This window comes from Falco peregrinus, chromosome 3, assembly GCF_023634155.1.
Source record: "Falco peregrinus isolate bFalPer1 chromosome 3, bFalPer1.pri, whole genome shotgun sequence".
NCBI classification, from domain to species: domain Eukaryota; kingdom Metazoa; phylum Chordata; class Aves; order Falconiformes; family Falconidae; genus Falco; species Falco peregrinus.
Genome location: NC_073723.1, coordinates 57,323,684 through 57,346,250, shown reverse-complemented (window position 1 = coordinate 57,346,250; position 22,567 = coordinate 57,323,684). Strand labels below are relative to the sequence as shown.

At 48.5% G+C, this 22,567-nt stretch overlaps 1 protein-coding gene across 1 annotated transcript; it reads left to right on the top strand.

Annotated features, from left to right (window-relative positions):
• Positions 1–775: 775 nt before the first annotated feature.
• On the top strand, positions 776–22,325 carry GATA6 (GATA binding protein 6). The gene is given in 8 exon segments (XM_055800719.1): positions 776–985; positions 2,385–3,297; positions 3,299–3,326; positions 6,812–6,978; positions 10,306–10,431; positions 11,861–11,948; positions 12,041–12,147; positions 20,665–22,325. Coding segments are annotated over 7 exon segments (1,578 nt in total). The 5' UTR covers positions 776–985; positions 2,385–2,403; the 3' UTR covers positions 20,833–22,325.
• The last annotated feature ends 242 nt before the right edge of the window (positions 22,326–22,567 follow it).

The following is a 22,567-nucleotide window of genomic DNA, read 5'->3' as shown; positions in this document are numbered from 1 at the left end:
CGGTTTCTGTCGGGAGGGCTCATGTCTGCCGGGTGCCGAGAGCCGGGCTCTGCTCTAGTCCAGCCCTTTGCCGCAGATGACTCTTTCTGTACAAACTGATGATGACAGATATCCAGCTGATAACCTCTGGTGAACGAAGTTATTTTAATTTCCAGTCACTTTCCTGCTAAGTACCATATCAGTTTGTACACAGCCGAGATAAGAGGGCCGGGGGGGGGGGGGGGGGGGGGAGGAGGGGGGAGAAGAATAAGAAAGAAACAAAGGAAAAATGCCTACTGCCTGCTGCTGGGGTGGACACATCCCACAGCTTGCTTTGGCTTCACCTGACAGTTGGGGCAGCTCAAGGAGGAGCCACATTTTTTTCCACTCGGATATCTCCGTTTTTAACGAGCGAAAATACGGAGATATGGGAGGGCTGGGGGAGACATTCACCTGGTTGCTTAGGGCGAGAGCCAGACGTGCATCCTCCCGGGCCTCAGGGGCCGTCCGCTGCGAGGCCGGGAGGCGCGAGGAAAAAATCCTTATAAAAGGTGAGTGTTCACCCTAAAGAAGATATTATCCGGGAGAGGGAAGAGTGTGTATTATCTCTGGGTTAAAAAAAAAAAAAAAAAAAAAAGAAAGAAAAGAAAAGAAAAGAAAAGAAAGGACTCGGGCATCTGTGAGGGCCAGTCCCCTCTGCTCTTCCCCGCTCCCCGAGCAGGGAGGGGGTCCCGAAGTGCCCCCCGCCCCCCCCCTCCCCTACCGGCTGGCCGCCGGGACTGGCACCCCTGCGGAGCTCCGTGTTTGTTTAGGGCTCGTCGAGCCCAATCAGGGCCGGCTCCCTGCAGTTTTCCGGCAGGGCTGCGAGAGGCGCCTCCTCTCTCCTTTTTATACATGAGCCGCCGGCAGCAGCCGCCGGACTCGCCGCCGCCGCTCTCCTCCGCCGCACTGGATTTACGCCCGCCGCGGCCCCGCGCCCCGGCCCCATGCCGGGCACCGGCAGCAGGTTTGGCCCCTCGCGCCGCCGTCCCCCCACCGCGATTTCCCTTCTCCTTCCCCGCTCTCCTGCTCCTGCCCCTCTGCCTCCGGCCGCTCCCGGAGGAAAGCGGCGCGGCGGCTGCGCCTGGCTGGGGGAGCCCGAGGGAGACTCTGGGCAAACATCCGACGCCGGTGCCTGGAACCCTTATCTGCCGGAGCCTTATCTCCCAGTTATCTCGCAGGAGGGAGACACGTATGTGGTGCCTATTCTCGAGGGGGCTCTGTGTGCGTGTGTCCTGTATTCATGTGCCTATATTTATCTGGAGAGCCCCGAGGCGGGCTGAGAGCGGAGAGCCTCGCCACCCGCTCCTCTTGCTGTCACTTCTCTGCGTCCCCTTTCGCTTTCTGCCCCTTCCCCCAGCGACCGGGCACCGGGGGCTCCTGTGGCTGTCCGGCCTCGCTCATGCTGGCGGCTCCGGAATGCGGCCGGTCTCGGGGTGGAGGTGGGGGGTGGCCCGAATGTTTGCGGGAGGGGTGCCATCCCCCAAAGGTGTGCTCGGGCTCGGGGCAGCCCCCCCGCCAGGGCTGCCGGCTGGCACCGGCCCCTGCCGCAGGCACAGCCCGCCGGGCCGGGCCCCTGCCCCGGCTCGTGTCCCGGCGCCGCCGCGCACACGTCGGGGCCCGGCCCGTGCGCATCTCCTGGCTCTCGGGTGCCTTTCCCTCCTCCTCCTCCTTTCCGTGACCTTGGGCTGGAAATAAGGAAACAAGCGAGGCGATGCGCGGAAAAGCTAACATCGCTCTCCGGAGAAGTAACCTTAAAGGGATCGCCTTACTAATTGTTTTCTCGATGGAACCGAGTCAAATGACTCATTCATTGAAATAACCATAGTAATAACAACAACGACAGCAGCCAGGGAAGGGGCTTTGGCACAGACCAGGAAAATATCCCTCTTCCCCGCTCTCTGTCCCCACGACCTCCCGCCCACCCTTGCCCCGGCGTGCTTCATCTTGGAATCCGCAGCCCGGGATGCGGAGGGAGAGGGCAGCAGCCCGAGCGGCGCAGGGAACAGGGCCGGAGCCCGCAGCCCCGTCCCCGCGGGATCGCGCTCCGCGGGGCGCTGCGCGGCCGACGGCTCCCGTCCCGTGTTGACCTGGGCTGCTTGATCCCATCCCGCCGGGGCGAGGGACAACAGCGCCGAGGCGACATGACTGATTAAGCGCTCAGAGGGTCCAGATAAGCCTTGATGAATCTCATTAAGGCAGGGAGACGGGCTGTCCTGTTTGCAAACTTTGTTATTATTATTTCTCTCTTCCCCCCACCCCCCGCCCCGCTCTTCTGTGTCCTCCTTCTCCGCCCTGCCCTGCGGACCCCCCCTCCACTCCTCCTCCTCCTCCTCCCCTCCTCCCCCTTCTCCATCCACACCCAGCGGCTAGAAGGGGACCTGGATGGCCGTGGCTGAAGGCGGCTGGTGCGCGGTGAAGCGGTGCGCTGCGGACGCCGGTGGTTCCTCCTGCCCGTTCCTGACCAGGCAGCCGCGCCCGTCTCCTCCTTCGCCCTCCTCCTCCTCCTCCTCTTCCTCCTCCTCCGGCGGATCCCAGGGCGAGCGCGGCTCCTCCAAGACTCCTCTGTCGGAGCCCGACGGCAGCCACCGGCCGGCCCCACCGCCGACAGCCGCCGCCGAGGGCAGGTCGCTGCTCGCCCCCTACGTGCACTTCGGGGCCCCGCATCCCTCCGGCCTGCCCAGCTGGGAGGACATCCTGCTCTTCGCGGATTTAGACCAAGCCAACAAACTGATCTGGTCCAGCCGCGGCCCCAAGCTGAGCGCCCTCGGCGCCGAGCAGCCCGAGGACATGTACCAGACCCTGGCCATATCGGCCGCCCAGGGCCCCACGCCTTACGACGGGTCTCCGGGCGGCTTCATGCACTCCACGCCTAGCTCGCCCGTCTACGTGCCCACGACCCGCGTGGGCTCCATGCTGCCCACGCTGCCGTACCTGCAGGGAAGCGGGGCGACCCAGCCCAGCCACCCAGGCGGCGGCCACGCCGTCTGGTCCCAGCCGGCCGCGGAGAGCCCCTCGTACAGCACCGGCGGCGGCTCCCACCCCTCGGGCCGCTTCCCCTATTCTCCCAGCCCGCCGGTGGCCAATGGGGCCTCCCGGGAGCCCGGCGCCTACAGCAACAGCCTGGGTGCCAGGGACCAGTACAGCCCGCTGGCCCGGCCGCTCAACGGCTCCTACCCGGGGCCCTACACGTCCTACGTGGGGCCGCAGCTCACCCCCGCCTGGCCCACGGCGCCCTTCGAGAACTCCATGCTGCACTGCCTCCAGGGCCGGGCGGCCCCCCATCCCAGTCCGGGCACCCAGCACAGGTAAGGCCAACCGCCGGGAGCGCGGGGGGCTGGCAGGGAGGGGAGGGCCGCCCGTGCCGGGGCTGCCCGCTGCCGGGGGCCCCGGGGGTGCCGGGGGGCGCGGGGTGGCGGCGGTGGGTCGGCCCCGGTGCGGGGTTTGCTGGCTGGGAGGCGCGGCGCCGGTGCCGGTGGCAGGACGGCGGTCCCGGGGCCGCGGCTCTTCCGCAGCGGCAGGGGCCTTCGTCGTGTGCGCTGGGCTGGGGGGGACACAGCCCCGAAAAACGGCGGTGGCTGGGGTACGGTGGTCGGGGCTGCAAACCCGCCGTTCTCAAAACGGATCGCCCGGTGTAAGCCTCACTTTTAATTTTCCCAGCTCCGTACGTTCCTGCTTTCCCTAAATCTGGCCATGAAATGTTGACAATTTCACTGCGAATTAACCTTATCTTGTCGCTTAGTGGAAAATCGCAGGAGCTAGCTTAGCCCATGTTGGATTATCTCGACTACAAACCACTTCGCTGCTTCGTAAAAAAAAAAAAAGCAGCAAAGCAAAACCTCGGATATCAACGAGAAACCCCGTTTATAAACTATTGTTAAAATACGGCACCTTCTGATGGAGTTTTACTTTCGCTTCCGAGGTGTCCCGTCTCTTTTTAAAATTAATTTATTTTTTAGTTTAGGAAATTCTCGGTGTCATTAAATTAATTGTGGAAGGGGAGGCTGAACTGCTGTGATTTAATCTGAGGTAGAAAGATTAACGATTATAGCAGCCTCTTCAGATTTAGAGTATGTGTATGTGTATATAAATACAGATGTATAGAGAGGTGTGTGTGTGTATATAAGTACATTTTTATATAAATGTATATTTATGTATGTAAATATGTATGTGTACGTATGCACACTCGCACACACACATTTGATCAGCATTTGCTTTAATCATAAACTACCCACCAGGTAGGTATATTTTATACACACTGGGATTTTTCTCCCGCAGTGCAGTGCTGACAAGATTACATTCGATGGCTTTTCATCTTTCTGTAGGGGTGTCCACAGTGCTCCTCCTGTCTCTCGATGGTACCCGGTGGATTTAGGCATTTTCAGCCTCCCATTTGGTGTTTACTAACATGACAGAGGGAAGAAGACTCAGTTGTAGTGGTGGTAGCAGAAAGGCAGAGCAAAGCCGAGAAGCCGCGTCTCAGGCCGACACGAAAGCAGAGTTTTTAACTGTATTTCCCAAAGTTACAGTGTAAAATTAGGTGATGGAGGAAAGGAATCCTGGGTTAGTGGTTTGTTTTTTTTTTTAGGGAGAGAGGTGGGGTTGGAGAATCTCACGGAAGGGAGAAGAGGGGCGGGGGAGAAGCGGCAGAGGAGGGAAGGAGCAAGGCGCCGGAGGAGGTTGGGGCAGGAGTGCCAGGCCAGCCCGGGAGGGGCACGGCAGCGGCCCCTTCTCCTGGGGGGCTTTCGCCCGCCCCTGCCCCTCCGGAGCCGCTGCCGCGGGGCCGAGAGCCCGGCCGGCCGGGACGAAGTAGGGGCCCCTTCCCCGCGTTTCCCTGGACAGTGCCGCCGGCCCCCGGTGCTGCGGGAGGGGGCAGGGGTCGGCCTCTCGGTGAGAGGCAGGGTGGGTGCAGGGGGGGCCCCATCGCGTTGTAGCAAAGCAGACGGGAGGTTTCTGGTCCCGCAAGACAAAATGCAGCAGCCAAGCTGAAAACACGCGTGTTCCCCTTTCAAATGATCATGTCAGCGGTCAGGAAAATCGTAGCCGCAGTGTATTTTTACGGCTAAGCATTAGACAGTGTGATGCGGCTTTCTTAACGTTACCCGTAGAGTTACTAAAACATTATCTAAAATTAAAACTTCATTTTGCTTTCCTTGGAGATAAATGTATTTCTCACACACTAAGGGGAAAAATATTTTAAAATCCCCGAGAAATATTGTCACGGCAGAATTTCTTTCTGCAGGCACGAAGGTAATGTTATAAAGTAAATAGCTGAGACAAATAACTGTTTAACTTTCAGCGTCCTTGAAGCCTTAAGCATTTTCCTGATTACAGCCTTCAATGGCGCTTTTAGTGCAAAGATTAATAAATCTTAGCGATGTGCTAAGAGCTATGAGCTGACCACGTAAATTGAACTGTGCTCTCTGGACTCTGCCGTGTTCCTGTTCGGCGCCTAATAATTTGCGAACGAAGGGAGGAGAGGCATGGCTTGCGGTGGGTGCGGGCCGAAAGGCCGTTTCTTCCTCAGCCCAGCGCCGCCGTGTCACCGCAGCCCTGTCCCCAAAGCTGCCTGCTGATGATAAGCTCTTTCACTTCACAGCGCAAAGTTAGTAAGTGAAACGCTAAAGAATAACCCAGTGATGAATTAAGGCAGGTAGCGGAGGGGATGGAGGAAGCAAAAAAAAAAAAAAAAAAAAAAAAAAAAAAATCAGTGACGAGGCTGTGAGCCTGAAACAGCCTTTCCCAGCCTCGACTCGAACGTTGCTGCAGAAATCCAAACACCTCCTTCTATTATTCCTGCACAATGTGGCACGCTATATGTAAGATCCGTATTTATTTTTTCCCCCCGAAATATGGAGAGGTGAGTCAGAACAAGAATATAAGGATTCGCATGAGTGAAGGTGTTTGCTTTTATAGGTGGGTTCTCTGTTTTTTGCCGTGCATTTAGACCTCCCCCCACCCCCCCCCCCCCGTGTTCAGTAGCTGTGGGAGCAGGAGGCAGAACACCGCATGTTTTTCCATTTCCTCTGTTTCCTACCAGCTAGCTCGAATCTGACCAAACAGCCGAGGTGAAGTGGTGGCTGTCTTGGCACACCAGAGTTCCAAACGCTGTCTCTGAGTCTGAAGTTTTACTAGTTGCGAGGCATTTAAAAGGGGAGTTGGGGTAAAAACTGCTTGCCCAGCCTCGACCCCGGGGAATATGGGCAAAGCTATCGCTCCTTATATCGCTGCGGCCCGGCTCCCAGGGTGGGCTTCGGAAGCGGGCTATTCTGGAGGGCAGCTACCTCCCCCTGCCCCCCTCCGAAGACCAGCGCAGCCGCCTCTCCGCCTCTGGGTACGGCGGCGGGGGTCTCACCCCTCCAGCGGACCCCGGGCCGCTCCAGCCACGTTCCGAAAGGCCAAATCCCGATGTGAGTGCGGTGCTGCCGGGAGTCGCCGCTCCGCCTGGCCGGTGCCCCCCAGCCTGTCCCGGGCAGCACCGGCTCCGCTCCGGTTTGTAAAGCAAAGGTTGCTCCGGAGCCGGCAGCGAGGCTGGTACAGTTAAAGAATTTTAAAAAGAAAGGAAAAAACCCAAAAACCAAAAAAACAACCAAACAAAAAAAAGATTTTGTAAAAAGTCACCGCATGGCCGCGATCGTGGCCGGGAATTGCTTTCCCGGGGGCTGAACAGCGCCGGTTGCCGGCTCGCCCGGGGCCGGTCTCCCGGCGCGGCGGGGTCGGGGCAGAGCTCCGCGGGGCTCCGCGCCCACCGGCGGCCGTGCCCACCGCCTCTCCCCTCTGCTCCTGCCCCCAGAGCTGCTGGAGGACCTGTCCGAGAGCCGGGAGTGCGTCAACTGCGGCTCCATCCAAACCCCGCTCTGGAGGAGGGACGGCACCGGCAACTACTTGTGCAACGCCTGCGGGCTCTACACCAAAATGAACGGCCTCAGCCGGCCCCTCATCAAACCCCAGAAGAGAGTGGTAAGTGGGGATGGAGGGGAGGAGGGGGGCGAGAGGAGCTGCGCCCCGAGGGACCCCCACTCAGCCCTAGCCAGCGGGAAAACGTGGACAGGGATGGGGGAGCGCAAGCAAAGCAAATCAGCCCGGTGATGCCCCCAGCTGCAAAACAGAACTGGGGCTCCTGACTGGCTTTGAGGGGTGACGGGGCTGGCAGCCCTCTGGGTGCTGCTCCGGGCCCTCCTCCGGGCCCTACGCTGGCAAAATTGCCCTCGGCCCCTGGTGAGCAGCACACCGGGCACAGGCCAGCTTGGCTTTTTGAGTTGATGAATCTTGGTGGTGAGGGGGCATCGGCGGCTTGAACGGAATTTTTGCGGCTGATGTTGGACGTTTCCAACAAAAAAAAAAAAATCAAGGTTGGAAAGTGTTTGTTCAGAGGGCTAGGAATTTCTCCAGACCTGCTTTGTTTGCTGAGAGCTCGATCCTTGGGAATGTAAGCAAGTTTTGTATATAATTCAAAGAAAACCAATTGTTTAAACAATGATAATAGCCTTTGTTTTGTTTTACTCCTAAGAAATGAGCAGCAATTTTTCTAAAAATATACTCCTAAAACTAGGGGGGGAAATAAATAATACAAACCAGAACCCCTGTTTATAACTCAGGCTGGCACTGAATAGGCAGGGAGAAAATTTAACAAGTGGGAACTGCACATTATGTTTAGCAAATCTGGGTGGAGGTCAGCAGAGAGAAAGAATACACTCTTCAGTAATGGCTGTTACCGCGTGAGCCACAATAAATCATGCCGGTATAATCCAAGCTGATGTTTGGACCCTTGTGTATGGAGACAGTGTATCAAACCCATCAGCCTTTCAAGCCCCTTTCAGTCACGCCAGCTGCTTCCCTCCGTGCCTGTTTTCCTAGCGTTAAAACACATCCCGTTTTTTATTTCACAACTGTTCTAATTTAATGCCCTTACGGGAGCGGGGGAAAACGAAAACCAAATGCATGATGATCAGAGAATGCAGTAAGGGCTCGAGAACCAACCCCACCTCTGCTTAAAGACCTTTCTTGTAAGCCAAAGAGTTAATTTAACTTTGAGACAGAGGTTAGTTACTGCTGGGTGCCCGTTTTTTTCTAGCTGGTTGTCCACTAAATTTCATGGCACAAGGTGTTACCTCATTACTGGGGACAAACGCAGCGGACAGGCCAGATCTGCCGCTTGTCTGGTGTAGGAGCTCGACTGGCCACGGCACCCTGGCCCAATGCAGATTTTGATTAGCTGATACCTGGCTCTGGCATTTCTGTCCTTTTTTTTTTTTTTTTTTTTTTTTTTTTGCTTTGATGGAGGGGTAGGGGTGAGGAGACTAAAACAGAGTCAAACCGCAGCCCGATTTCAGCCTGACACCTCGGCAAAATAACTCTGAAATAGCACTGTGTAACAATCCCTTCTGAGTATCCTAGCCACAACTATAAATCAACCAGGACTGTGTGTTCATACAGTTGGAAATATATAGGTGAGAAGGGAAAATGTTTTCAAAATGCTAAACATGTTTAGATTGCCCCGAAGTTTCTGATAAAATTCCTGCAGCAGAAAAGTCGTTTTGGCTTCAAAACATGCCAGCTTCCCCACTGTTTGTTTAGATACGGCAATGACCAAAAGCTATTGAAATAAAATAAATGAAGATTTATACCAGACTGCATACAAAAGAAAGGAAGATTAACAGAGTGAAATGTCTGACAGCATTTCACTTGCAAAGACAGAAAACAAAGCGTATGTGTTAGGACCAGCTTTTTTCTACCCTATGCATGTAAAACTCATATTGAATCGAGGGGCACAATTTGGACACTCTGTGTGTATGTATTTAATGATCAGGTAAAAAATTCTGTTTTCATGAGACCTGGCTTTTTAAGATTATATAGTATATGCATGTATTTCAGCCTGTATTACACTTGGCTGTTTTTTGGGGTTGTTTTGTTTGGGTTTTTTTCCTGAGCAATTAAAAATGGATTACTGATTCAAAGTTACAAAATTCGTATTTGATCTAGAATTCTTTCTGAGCTGTAGTGTAAGATGACAGCTTACTGCTAAAGAAACTTAAACTGATAAAATTCAAGAAAACTTGGTTATTACTCTAGAATATTCTTCATTCTTAAAACTTTTATTGGTTTTCCAAGTGGCAGGCAGCTCTGCAGTATCAAAGGTGACTGAGTTATGTCTAACAACCCAGCAGTAAATGATTCAGGAGGAAGGGCATTGTACCCTTAAGTTAGTAATTTTGGTTATGGGTGCTTTATAGTCAGAATAAGATTAATGCAATCCTTTAAAACTGACTTCTCCATGTAAACTTGTTCAGCTGCCAGAGACAGAGCTAGGCACAGATTTTTTTGTATTTTTTTTGACAATGTGATACTTTGAAAAAGACTAGATTTATGATGTAGCTGGAATTCTTTGCTTGTGATGAACGTAAAAGAGATCACTCATTACAGGGACTTTTATAACCCATTCACCTTCATTTCACATGTTTATGAGGACTGCCTTCACTGATGATATACAGCCTGCAGCCATAAAGCTCCGGGTTATACGGTTATTTCTGATACAAGGTTGCTTCATCTTGGCTCCAAACTCCACGGAAGAGTGTCATAAATGGCTTGTTTGCAGTGGGGACCTTGTTGTCACCCACAAGCTTTTCTGCTGGCTGAGGGGAAACTCTGCTCTGTAAAACACTCTCCCGAGGCATGTTGTTTTTCGCACAAGGGTAAAAGGGGCGATGATGAAAAGATCTTTTTACAAAGACGCTGCCGTTTGTATGTGTTACCCCTGGGACTCCCACAAAAGTTTTCCTTAGCTGTGGTGCTACTGAAGGCAGGTGATTAAAGCAGCTGGTTTTGCCAATGAGTTGGAAGTATTGGTGGCAGGTTCAGAGCTGCCTCCTTGCTCACCACACAGGAGAGAGTGTGCTGAACTGGCTGGAGAGGTGGCACAGCAGTGATGTGCCTTCTCTTCAGCTGGACGGAGCTGTAGTGGAGATGTTTCCTAGCTGTCCTGCTGGAGGAATAGCCAGAGCCTGGAGGTCTGAACAGAGGTCTCTGTGTCAGCAGCTCCCAAACGTGAGTTCTGCCTCAGCCATGCCTGCCCAGAATTGTAGACTCACAGTACCTCTTCATGTCAGCTTTCCAGTCTCTGAAATGAGGATAATCTTGATTTAACTCTGCGACATTGCTGACAGATGCTATAAAAAAAGCTCCTACCATCCCCGCTGCGTGTTAAAGTACTTCTTATAAACTGTAAAGACATAAATCATTCGCTCCTGCCTACCTTTTACATCTGTGTTTGCCTATGCTTGCCTTCAGCCTTCGTCCCGGCGGCTGGGCTTGTCCTGTGCCAACTGCCACACCACGACCACCACCCTGTGGCGCAGGAACGCGGAGGGTGAGCCCGTCTGCAATGCCTGTGGCCTCTACATGAAGCTCCATGGGGTAAGCGGGCGCTTCGCCGAGGGAGATTCCCCGTTAGCTCTGATGCTTCTTGGGGGAAGGGGTGGTCCTCCTGCTGGTGGGTGCCCGGTGATTTCAGGGGGTGTCATTGGGCTTCCTCAGGTCGGGGCAATGTTTCTGTGGATGCTAATGGTCTTGGCTCACAGTTTGAACCGTGGAGTTAACAAATGGTGAACAAAATGGATAAAATGACTGAAAAATGTGTGACATTAGAAAACGGTTATGCCATTTTAGCAAGTTATGCTTTTGACAAGCTATGTGTTTGCTGTTGTAGCTCTCCTGACAGACTGTACAAAGAAACCACCTCTGGATGAGTGGCAGAGGTCTTTTTTCAACCAGGATTCAAACCAGCTCTTCAGTGGGGAAAATAATCCCTAGAACTTTAATAAGACAGGTTTTTTACAGACAGACATAGCCATGCCAGCAAAACTTTAAATGTAATTTAAGCCATAGCTATGCCAGCAAAACTTTAAATGTAATTTCAGACACTAGTAGGCAATAATAAAGGTAGAAAGTAGTTCTATCCTGAATGTGATGGAATAGGTTTTGGGTGAGACTTGGAGCCTGTTATGCCTCTGTGAATTAAGTTACAGTCAAGCACAAGTGTTTGAAGAGTGAGGGCATTAGGAGTGATTGGGACTTGGTCTGGCCCTCAAGAAAAATGTAAATGGTATCACAGGTTTAAAAGTTATAATGATAGTAAGCATATGCCTGAATTGTCTTTCCCCAAACTTGTGCTATCATTAAGTTAACATATATTTTAAGCCGAAGTTTTCTGTATAATTATCATGATGACACAGAACACAAAAGTGATTTTTGAGCACATTTTTCCTATAAATATAAATTTGGATACTAAAAAGCTGTATCACAGGCAGAGCTGCTTATAAGAACAAATACTACATCTATTATGGCCTAAAGCTTCTGTCCTAAGACACTTAACTGACGATGATACGGTTTGCGTAGCTGGTTCACAGGTAGAGAAGTATTTTTTTCCCTCATATGCGTTCTTGCTTTCCATAATCAGCCCCTGGAGGTAATTCCTGACTGACTGGAATAAGGAATCAGAGATCATATAGAACCTGTCCAATTTAATTTCATATGACCTATGGCCAAATGATGCTGGTTTTCCCTAAAAGTGTGCTGTTTTTCTGTGGACTGACTGAGGTGTTGGAAAAACTTCAATTCACATCAAGAAAAACATTTCCCTGCTTTCTTTATTCAGCTAAAACTCTCCATAAAACAACCCATTGCTTTGCCCAGATGAAATGCAAAGTTTTTTTGGAATCAGTACTGTGACACGGAAAATTGACTCACTGTCCAGGCATTTTCAATATGACTATTTGATCTTATAGCATTGATATTAGACTACTTGTACAACTCTGTGATTGGTGTGGAAATGTAATTTTTTTAGGTTCCCCGACCTCTTGCTATGAAAAAAGAAGGAATTCAGACCAGGAAGCGAAAACCTAAGAACATAAATAAGTCAAAGGCATGCTCTGGTAAATATAAAAAGATAAGACAGTTGAGCTGCAAGAGTTTTTTTCCCTGGATGGAAAATATTTGTTTTTAATACCAATTCCTCATCTTTCAGGTAACAGTACTACTGCGGTTCCTATGACTCCAACATCCACATCTTCTACTAACTCAGATGACTGTAGCAAAACCGCTTCTCCCAGCACACAGACTGCAGCCTCCGGGGTAAGCCGTAAGCCTGTATCTGTATCTGTAAGAAGGCCGATCACTGTGCAATGTTATCACAGCTTTTATCTTATCTAGCACAACAATAATCTAAACAAACTTTCCGGTTTTGTTAGCTGATACTGGAACAAGATTTTTGGAGGATATTACATATAGCTGTAAACAGAACAGCAAGCTGAAGTGCTTTACAAACCTCTTAATTAAGATCTATATAATTTTTATGATTACGTTAACTACAGCTTAACCTCAGATGTTTTGTTTTGAAACGTTCAGGTTTTTTCCATTTCAGAGGTTTTCTTTTGGAGCAGAGACAATAAATCATGCCCAATTGAACCTTTCAAGAAACAATTGTGCTTGTACCCCTTTTTTTCTGAAGTGACCTGATAAGAAGTTATAATTCAATTCACTGCTGCTGTCATATTTTCCAAAAGCTGCTTTATATGCTTTATATCTCTATCTCTATCTCTACATCTGTATCTATATCTATATATCTATGCATTTTTACACATTATCCCAAATGACTGGTAAACCCCAGCAAAATGTTATCCTGCTGTATGAAGGGAAACGTGAAGGCTTTTTTTTAAACTAAAATGTGCACTTAAACCCCAACCCAGACCCAGCTGAACTCAGGCTGAGGTGCCCTGCTGATGGCAGCATGTAGGGGATCAACCCTCTCAGAGGGCTCCGCAGGGACAGATCTCAGCATCTGGCAGCACCAAGCTCCAAAGGAGCGCCAGAGGAGCACTGATCATCCCCTGCTTCAGTTCTGATCCTTATTTTGCATTATGTATTCAAACTACCTCAAACTTCCTTTCTTCACTCAGTTAACATGTATGAAAACAAATACTACCGCTAAAGTTGTGAAGCTTAATGTAGATTAATTTCTAACCCCTTGGCTATACATACCCATATCCACACTCACTCCTTGGGCCTTCTGTATCCTTTAATCTGCCACATCATTTCTTTGAAAAGCTTTCCTAAAGTGGCTTTCTCTACTCCTTTATTAATAAAAAGAAGACATTGTTTATAATAACTATTTTTCAATATGTCTCAGCATTCCCACATCCAAATTCCTTTCAATAGTTTAATTCCTGACGTACAAAGTTTCATTGTACGAGGGGAGGAAAAAAAACATTTTTAGCAAATGGGATTGTTCGTGGACTGACAGGGCCACCCAGTTTCAGAGGCACTGGGTTTTGGGTTCGGATGCTGCCAGACAGGGATATTGCTAAAAGGGCTTGTCTTCGCCATGAGAAAACCCTGCCAGTCCAATAAAATATCACATCAAAAAAAGAGAAACTAACCCAAAAATGAAGTGTTACTGGGTTTCAGGCTCCCCCAGTGAACCACTATGCACTGTCTTAGGTTGTCCCCTAATAAAATGCAGCCAAATTTTCCTTACATTTTCCTTACATTGCCTTAAGCGGGACTACCGATCCTGAGGAATGTTGTGAGATTTATATAATGGACAGAATTTGAAGCACAATCCCAGCTGGGGCCGAGGCTGCAGTGGAGGCTGTCGGCAGCACAGCCATGTGCTTGGGGAAGGAGAGACCGTATGAACGAGATCCCATGTCCTCTGTGCTGTTGCCTTCTTGTCTGGCTAAAGCCTGCCTTGCTTTCTGTGGCCCTTCTCCCTAGGAGAGCTTGTCAAACCTGTTATTAATAATCTTTATGTTATAATTTGAATAGTACCATTCATAATTTAATTTTGCCAGGTGGAGTTGTGTGGATACCAGAGGGGAGCAGGGTGGGGGCATGGTCTGTGAGCCAGAAGGCTAGTTGAGAGCGATTAGCAACTAAGAGCAACTCCCAGGGGCCCTGAGGCTGCTCTTAATTACATGGTGGCATCCCCCAGTGCCAGGACTTCAGTTGTCTCTGATTTTTCCATAGCAGATCAGGCTCGGAAAGGACCCTTGCACAAGGGCCAGGGAAATCTGTCCCCTTGTATCCAGCAGGCAGCACAGTAACATCTGCAGAGCGTTTTCCCCACCATGATTTGATCGGATGTGCCCTGCAATATGCAAAGCACTTGCATATTTCCTCTTGTGAAAAATTTCAGGGAAAGGAAGTGATGGAGAGGGGCTGTGAAACATGCTGAAGTGGGGAGGCCGCAGCAGCCACCAGACATAGAGGCATCACCCTAACTCCCTTCCAACCCTACATGAAGGGCCAGTGATCTCCCACCCCTGCACCCCAGCCCCATATGTATGTAAATGAGGATGGGGTTTGCAGGGGAGCGGCTGTCAGGACACGTAGTGGGTAGAGCCATATCCTTCCCTTGGGCTCCTGGCTTTGTCCAAGCACCAGCAATTCAATGGGATGAGGAGCAGGGAGCCTAGAGGTTGAAAGTAGAAAGCGGTGGCTCCCCTTGCCCCAGACATCTGGGAGCCTGACTACTAGTTGCAAAGGGAGTGAAATAATTTCTTATGGGCCTAAATCCTGTGGGAGGGGCTGAGCACTCACAAGGCCCATTGAAGGTGTGGGCAATGAAGGGATGCCAGCATTTTAAAGTGGGGCAGCCTGTAATCTGATCACATGCTGAAGCAAAGATACTCTTCTAAACTTATGTTTTCCTCGATTGTTTTTTCCTTTTTCCATTTGAGTTGAGCCATTGATAGCCCATACATAGAACTGTATTTATTCTTAGAACAGGCAGTGGTACAAGGTGAATAAACTTCTCCAGGCCATGTCAGGAGGGAAAAAACCCTCAGATGGATGAACGCAGGCTCTAATCTTTGGTTGCTCTAGGGAGAACAACATCAACTATTGCCAGCAGTCCTGGTGACGTGGCTGAAACGTGGGCACCTGCTGGAAGGGTGAACCTGGCTCATTCCCTGTGGATTGCACAGCTGGCATGGCAACTTGTTTTTGTTTTGCTCTGTTTTTACTTCTCCAGTCTTTATTCTGTGAAGCGGGGAAAAATGCCAAATTGACATTAGGCAGAGAAATCTGATGACGTTTTAGAAACTGTTGTGTGAAATTCACAGCAATGTTGTTGCTAAATGAAACAGAGAAAACGAATTCCTCTACTGGTACAAAAGCAATTTATTATGCATTTTATGGGAGGCTGCCAAAAGACTTCCCAGTTATGTAGAAATCTAATGGAAATGAAATTCAGCAGAATTCATTTGTGTCAGTAATACTCACTTTTTGCCCTACCTTTCTTTATCTCTTTTAAAGTAAAGAGGGGAGAGCAGAAAAAGAGAAGGGCAGCAATTACTCTTGGAAATGTCTTTGAGACTATCTGTTTCGAGACAGAAATCTTATATGATGCCAATTTTGAAACAGATTAGCAAGAACCCTAAATGTTGATTTTACATTCTAGCTGAGGTTTAAACATTTAAAAGATATGATTAATGAATTGCTGTGGGTGCAAAATTGATTTCAAACATCTAAAAATTTAGAAGTGTTTGGATCAGAGATATTTTGTTGTCCCATTGTAAAGGGGCTATTTGCCAAATTCACATCTGGATCTGGGATTTAGGCCTATTTCTGTTTTCCTAAGCACTGTAAGTACTGGGAGTCCTGTGTTACTAATGTGGAAAAGGTCCAGCTCCATGATATATGAAGTTGCCTTATGTCCCCATAAAAAGAAGATTTGGAGGTTTCAGGCAGCCTGCATCTGCATTTATACCTGCTCTCCCTTTGATGCTGCTGAAACTGTACAGAGAAAAGCTATGCAGAATAAGCTGCTAAAAGAAGGGCACGATCTGTAGCGCACACCCATCCATTTCCAAGCAGGGGCTCCAAGTAGTGTGATTACCAGAAGGACTTTATTTCCTTATTAGGTTAAAAGGCAGTATGAAAACTGCTGTAAAATCTGCTTTTTATGGCAGGACATGGAGGCTCCTTGTGCCTGGGCTGATGTCAGTAAAGGCTCAGCAGCACCAGGGGAGCTCCTCTTTCAGAAGAGTCTACTGTGCCCTTTGCTTCCCGTCTGGAGCTTCCCCAGAAAGACTGGAATCACACACCCTAGAGTAACTTAGGACAGTGGCCTTGCAGGTAAAATTAGCGCTTACTTCCCTTGGAGGTTTACCTGGAGAAGCAGTTCAGGACTGGCTCTTCAGTGCTGTAGGGTGGCGAGTGAGAGAGCTGACTGAAATGGCCTCAGCAGGTGGTGAGCTAGCAGGAAAATGCAGTTCTAACCATCCCCAAAATGCCTCACAACCTGGGCTGAATAATCTGAACAGCTTCTCCTGCATTTGCTTTCCTTTGTTTTCAAAAGAGGGTTCATGAGATGGTTAGAGGTCCTTTGCACCTTTTTAGGCAGCGGATTGGTAGGATATTCACGTAGGTTGTGGGGGAATCGGCCTCCATACAGTGTCTTCCAGAGTCTGGACAAACCAGACACTTGACCTCTTTAAAAAAATCTCCTAAACACCTGGTTGCTGGAATATTGAATGGCCAAGGGTCCTTCAGACTATCTGATGATAAGATTTCAGTGGGTATAGAATAATTTTGTAGCCATCAGGACAGAGTTCTGATGAGAAAGGCTCACCAGCATGGTTGGTAGGACTTTCACCTGGAAAACGGGAACACGGTGCTTCAGTCCTGGTATGAATAAATATTTATCTAAACCAGGTGGAATAAGATCAACAGGAGGCATGAGGAACATGGCAACCTAAAATACCAAATAGTCTGGTAGTCAGAGCATTATGCTGGGAGACCTGATACTCCATTTTAAATCTTCTCTTGGTCTCCTATCTCTTCTGCATTAGATCTCGCTCCTGGACAAAATAAGATGCTGCTTTCTTTTCCCCGCTCAGTTTCATACATTCAGTCATTCATTTTCTTTGCTCTGTGTACATGTATTCAAAAGAGGGCATTTCATTTTGTATCAGAGTGAAGCAATCCAGCTTTTTTGTTTCAATGGGGAAAACCAAGGAAAAAGAGTGTCTTTCGTTCTACCTAAAACTTCTATATCCATATGGACACTTATATTTTGTTTGGTTTTGTTTTATTGCCAAAGCAATAAAGCTAGTTATTCATACAGCCCTCGACAGCGGTGGGGTCATCAGCTTTCCCAAGCCACACTGGAAATTGCCTCCCTTAGGAAATTAGTGAAGTATTAATCACAGGTTTATGTTGCTGTAACACAAATGAGAGATTCAAAGACATGTAAACTTACATGTCAGCAATATAAAGAAAAAGATCAATTGGACTAGCAAGAAATGACAACTTTGTGTACTAAGAGGGTCACTAAATCAGAAAAAAAACGCTGTGGTTTCGCAGTGCTGAGATTTGCTCTGCAGAAAGCAGGGAGTGACAGTATTGGGAGAAAGTGCTCTTAATGGGGATGGCAATTATTGCAGGGGGGCTCAGACTGGAAAATTAAGGACTCCACCACAGTTTGCCACAACACGTTACATGCAAAAGAAGTTTTTGCAAGTGTGTTTCAGCTGCCTATGGTTATTATTTAAGCATAGCGAAACTAAACTAGACTAACTGAGGAGGAAGAGAGTGTCAGCTGAGACTCGGGTTACTACAGACTTAGTGTAATGTCCAAAATTCATGGAGCATTTGGAACCTGTGAAGTGGGTAGAGCAAAGGTCTATCTGATAGAGCAAAGGTCTAGATCGAGGCTCTTTGCCACCCACACCTGTTAGCACAACACCTTACCCAGAGCTTTGGCCTCTTGGCTGTGGAGATGTGGGGGAAGGCTGGGGGTTGGTGGTCCGAGAGAAGTTCCCTCCCCTCTCCCAGCAATCTGTGGTGGGAAGATGGTGCAGGAACTAGTGGGTAGAAGAAAGCAGGAGTCCTTCAGCCAGAAATGCTGGTGGTGTTTCCCAAGTGCTGGCTAGGACAGGTTGAGCAGGCTGGTTTTGATCTGCACGGGGGTGAATTTGGCTCCAGAGTGCTGACAGCATGTTTGGGTATGACATAGGTGCCTAAGTCCCCCTGTGGCTCTGGCTGAGGTCTCCCTGTGAGCATAGTGGACAGGTCCTCTACAAAAAGGCCATCTCAGAATCCCGCAACCTACCTGGGGGGTGCCCCATGACCAGCTCCTGCTGGTTTAGGTAAAAAGAGGAACCTTTGCAGATACAAACACAACTTTCTGTTTGTTTGGGAGGCAAGCTCTTGCCAACGGGCTTCATTCTTTTTTTTCCTCAGGAAGCTGACCTTCAGTTGATGATCTATCCTATTATCAGATTTCAGCAATAACAATAAATCCATTACCTTTTTATTGATAGAGCCAGCAGTTGTCAATTAGAGGAGCTTGTTGACTTCAGCAGCATTGCTCAGCTTATTTATTCCAGCTGAACAATGTTTTCTAATAACTAACTGTAACCTCTGTTGTCTTTCATCCCTTAAGCTGGGGAAGTAAGCACACGCAGGCAGGCTTGGGAGCAAAGCCGTGATTCAGCTGTGTCCTTTTCATGAGCTAAAGTTTGTTTTCCGTGCCTCACTTTGGGAGCTGCCCGAGCTGCCTGGATTTGTCCTGACATTACCGGGGTGGGGTTTCCAGCCCCAGCAGTCCTGCCCAGGTCCTGGCTCAATGGAGGCAGGATCCGGCCTTGGTTGGGCAGGGATGGGCAGTCTTCAAACAGGACGTGCCTCTGTGTCCTCCCTTCTGGGGTGCCTGAGGGAGGGGTAGCTGATAACCCCACATGGAAACGGCAGGTCCCTGCACCCCACCTTTGTAGGGCTGAATCAGGAAAAGGGTGAATTACACTTTCCAAGCCCTGAAAAAACAGGTAGTGATAAGATATTTGCCTACCGGAACAACAGCGGCAAATATGGGCAAACGGGAACCTTTCAAAGCAGCTCCCAGTGTTTTTAGCTCAGGCTGAGCAAACACTGCTCAACTCTAATTTAAATCCTTCTTCACCCATGGGGACACTTGGACTGTTAAAAAAGATGTCTTTTGTGCTAACAGCAGTTTATTTGATGTATTAGAAATAATAATAAAAAGCCTTTTTGAAAAACTGGGCTGATGCAAGACCAAAACCAGACCCAAAGGTTAGTGTGAGACCCACCTCATCAAATTATCTGTTCGTAGTCACAGGGAAAAAGAGTATGGGGATTTGCTGTCACTGATTGGCAATTGTGTATTTAAGGGAGTGATAAAACAGCTTTTTTAGGATTAGAGCTATTTTGGTGCTTTTCTGGGGGCAAGCAGTTGTTCCTTCCGTCTCTGCATTTCTGGGTAATGACTGGCAGAGTGGGATCCCGCTGGATGACTGGGTGGAACAATAGCAGTGATCAACCATTTTAACAGAAGTGAAAGAAAATATAGGAGTTTGGGTTATTTCAGACAAAAGTGACTGCTGGCAATGAGTATCTTTTTCAGAAGGTGAGGTTTGCCCTGGGTTAAGCATGGCAACAAGAACCTTGCACAGCACTGTTTGGAAATTACATTTGAATAAATGACGTCTTGCTTTTCCTATGTCAGGACTGCTAGCTTGGCACGGCTCCAGGAGAGCCAAGAGCTCTACTCTTGTAAAATGATTAAATATGTATACTTTTCACTTAAACGGCAGGCAGGAAGCTTCTGCAATCACAGTTTAGGATAGTCTTTTTTTTTTTCTTCTTTCTTTTTAAGAAATCTCATCCGAAGACTATCCATTAACAAGTAAATTAAGGTTTTAGAGCTGACATATCCAAGAGTTAATTTTGCATGAAGTCAGCTCTTAAACATTTCCTTTATCAAGTGAAAATGTTGCCCCTTCTCTGTCTGGCACTGTGAATTTTTCCTCTTTAGCAGATCTGCTCAGCCTCATGGAAAAAATGATCGTTCCTTTGTCTTTGTAACTCTCCATTTCACTGTTAAAAGAAATGGACTGGTTGCAGCGCAGTTCAGAAGTTCATCTTCGTGCCTACCGGGGCTCCCCTGCGCATTGTCTTGTGCATGTAGGTGGTGGAACAAAAAGACTCTTGATTCAAAGGCATGGTGTTTCTCCACTTGAGATGAAAAGAACACCTCCTTTAGTGGCCAGTCTTACAGGGATAAGGTAGTTGTGGCTAGCGTTTTGAAGGGTGAGGAATGATTTTAGGCATTTCATGGTCAAGGTACCAAAGAAGGCTGATATCCAGGAGGTGCTCCACACCTGCTGCTGGAGAACGGGGAGGTTATCAGGCTTCTTCCACTGGGGAAGCGAGGCTGTCAGTGCCACCACTTCCAGATTACCTTTTTGGTGTTGGCATTTGTGACCCCTTCAGTAGGGGGCAGTGGGACACATGCACATTACCTTCTTCATCGTGGTCCCTTTTCCAGGTTTTTCTGCACATCATGTGCTTTCTTTTCCACCTTGCTGTGAAGATAGCCATGTACTGGTATGCAAACACAGGTATCACTCCCATCAGCGGGGCTGAATGAGTGGGCTGACCCTGAGGGAATTTTTTCAGTTTCAGGATTTTGAGGCACAGGGGCAAGCAGAGGGGAAGCCCTGGTTTTCCACAGAAATCCTGGGATAGTGGCTGTGTCCTGAGCCCACCGTACTACTACTCACACCCCAGTGCGTGCGAAGCTCACCTGCTCAAGGAAATTTCTCTTTGCTCTTTCCCCCACTCCAGGGAAGCTCGTCGGTGATGTCTGGCCCGGGAGAGAGCACCAGTCCTGAAAGCAGCAACCTTAAGTATTCAGGTCAAGATGGGCTGTACACAGGAGTCAGCCTGACCTCCACAGCTGAAGTGACGGCATCTGTGAGACAGGATCCCTGGTGTGCCCTGGCTCTGGCGTGACCTGGTGTGAGAGAAGCTGGATCCCAGCGCTGTGCAGCAGCCCCCAGACGCCCGTGCATGGTTTCTTCTGCAGAGCAGTCATGGTGGCAGTGAAAGTACTGGCAAAGACCATTCCTCTGAAATTGTTTTTGTGCCTTGGCAGCAGAGGTGTTTTTCAGCCTCCAAAAGAGGCTCTGCTGAAGCATCCAGTTCCTCATCTATGCAAGAAAAATACACGGAAAGAACATGCCCACCAGGGGATAGCTAATGCAGCCTTATACGCTCTCTCTCTCTCTCTGAAAAAAAAAAAAAAAAAAAAAAAAAAAAAAAAAAAAAAAAGAAGAAAAGAAAAAAGAAAAAAAAAGAAGAGATAAATCCAGACTTATTCATAAATTTCAGAAATACATCCTTGACTTACCCAGCAGTGCTGCCTGTCTGATTGTATAGTTGTTTTCACTCTTTCATCGCCTTCTCCCTCAAGAATTTGGCAGGAGTTGTCAGTGTCGGGGAGGGAGCAGCAAAGGCTTTAATTACCAGAGATAGTAAGATGCTTTTTAAAGAGTGTCAGACGTGTGTACTGCTCGAGTCAGCGCAGATGTTTTGCACCGAACATTTGATGTCTTTGCCCTGTCGGTTCTCTCCTCCTGCACCCTCCATCTTCAGCGTGCCTTGCTCTTCAGAGCCCAGCTACGCCCCTGGAAGAAATCACAATGTTTGGTACAAGTCTCACAAGGTCCAGCTGTTTAAGGAGATTTTGGTTTTTTTTTTTTGTTGTTGTTGTTTTTTTTTTTTTGTTTAAAATATTTACTCACTTTGCAAGACTGAGATATAACTTTTAAAGTACACTGTGACTGGTGTTTATGAAAGTTCGTATTTTCTGGCTGAACTGTATAGAGTCAGTCAAAATTTGTAAACAGGGTAGCAATCCGATATTTTTCTTCCATATATACAATAATTTTTTTTAAGAAGTGCAATTTGCGTTGCAGCAATCAGTGTTAAATCATTTGCATAAGATTTAACAACAGTTTTTATACGAATGAATGAATGTAAACATTTTAACTTAATGGTACGTAAATAATTTAAAAGAAAAACTTAACTAGGCATCCTTAGGCTTTTTAGCGCAACAAAAACCCATCCACTTTCTGTATTTCCAGTTGTTAAAGCAAGAGTTTCAAAGAACAAGCCTTCTCTCAGGAAAATTGCCCTAGCCATTTGCTCGGAAGTGTAAAAAAATGCAAGTGCATCCCCAGGTGGTTTTTTTTTTGCCATTGAATAAGTATGTGCTGGAAAGAGACAAATCACAATGAAACTTTACTACCTAACTGATACATATGTAAATACTCCAGAAGATATTTAGGCATCTTGAAAAAGTAGGGTGCAATCTGTATAGTGTGACTGACGCATAGTTAGGTTGGTTTCCATTGGTTTTTAAGTGGGATGTCATTTGGAAAGTTGTTTCACCAGAGCTTTACAAATAAAAGGGTATCATTTTGGGATTTCCCCCCGGCCCCGTACACTGTGCCTTCTCCTTTGTCTCCAACGCAATTGTTAAGCTACATTAAAATCTTTGGAAATTTACTTGATAGGGGAACGTGTCTGATGGCTGCAAGGAAGTGCCTGCTCTGTCTAGCTAAGTCTGCAGTGCCTGTGGCTTTTCTACAGCTCCCCTCACTACACCTTCGGATGATACATAAAACTAGGGCTTCCGTCTACCAACATAAGCCCCTCATGGGCACACGGGAGGTTTTTCTGGTGA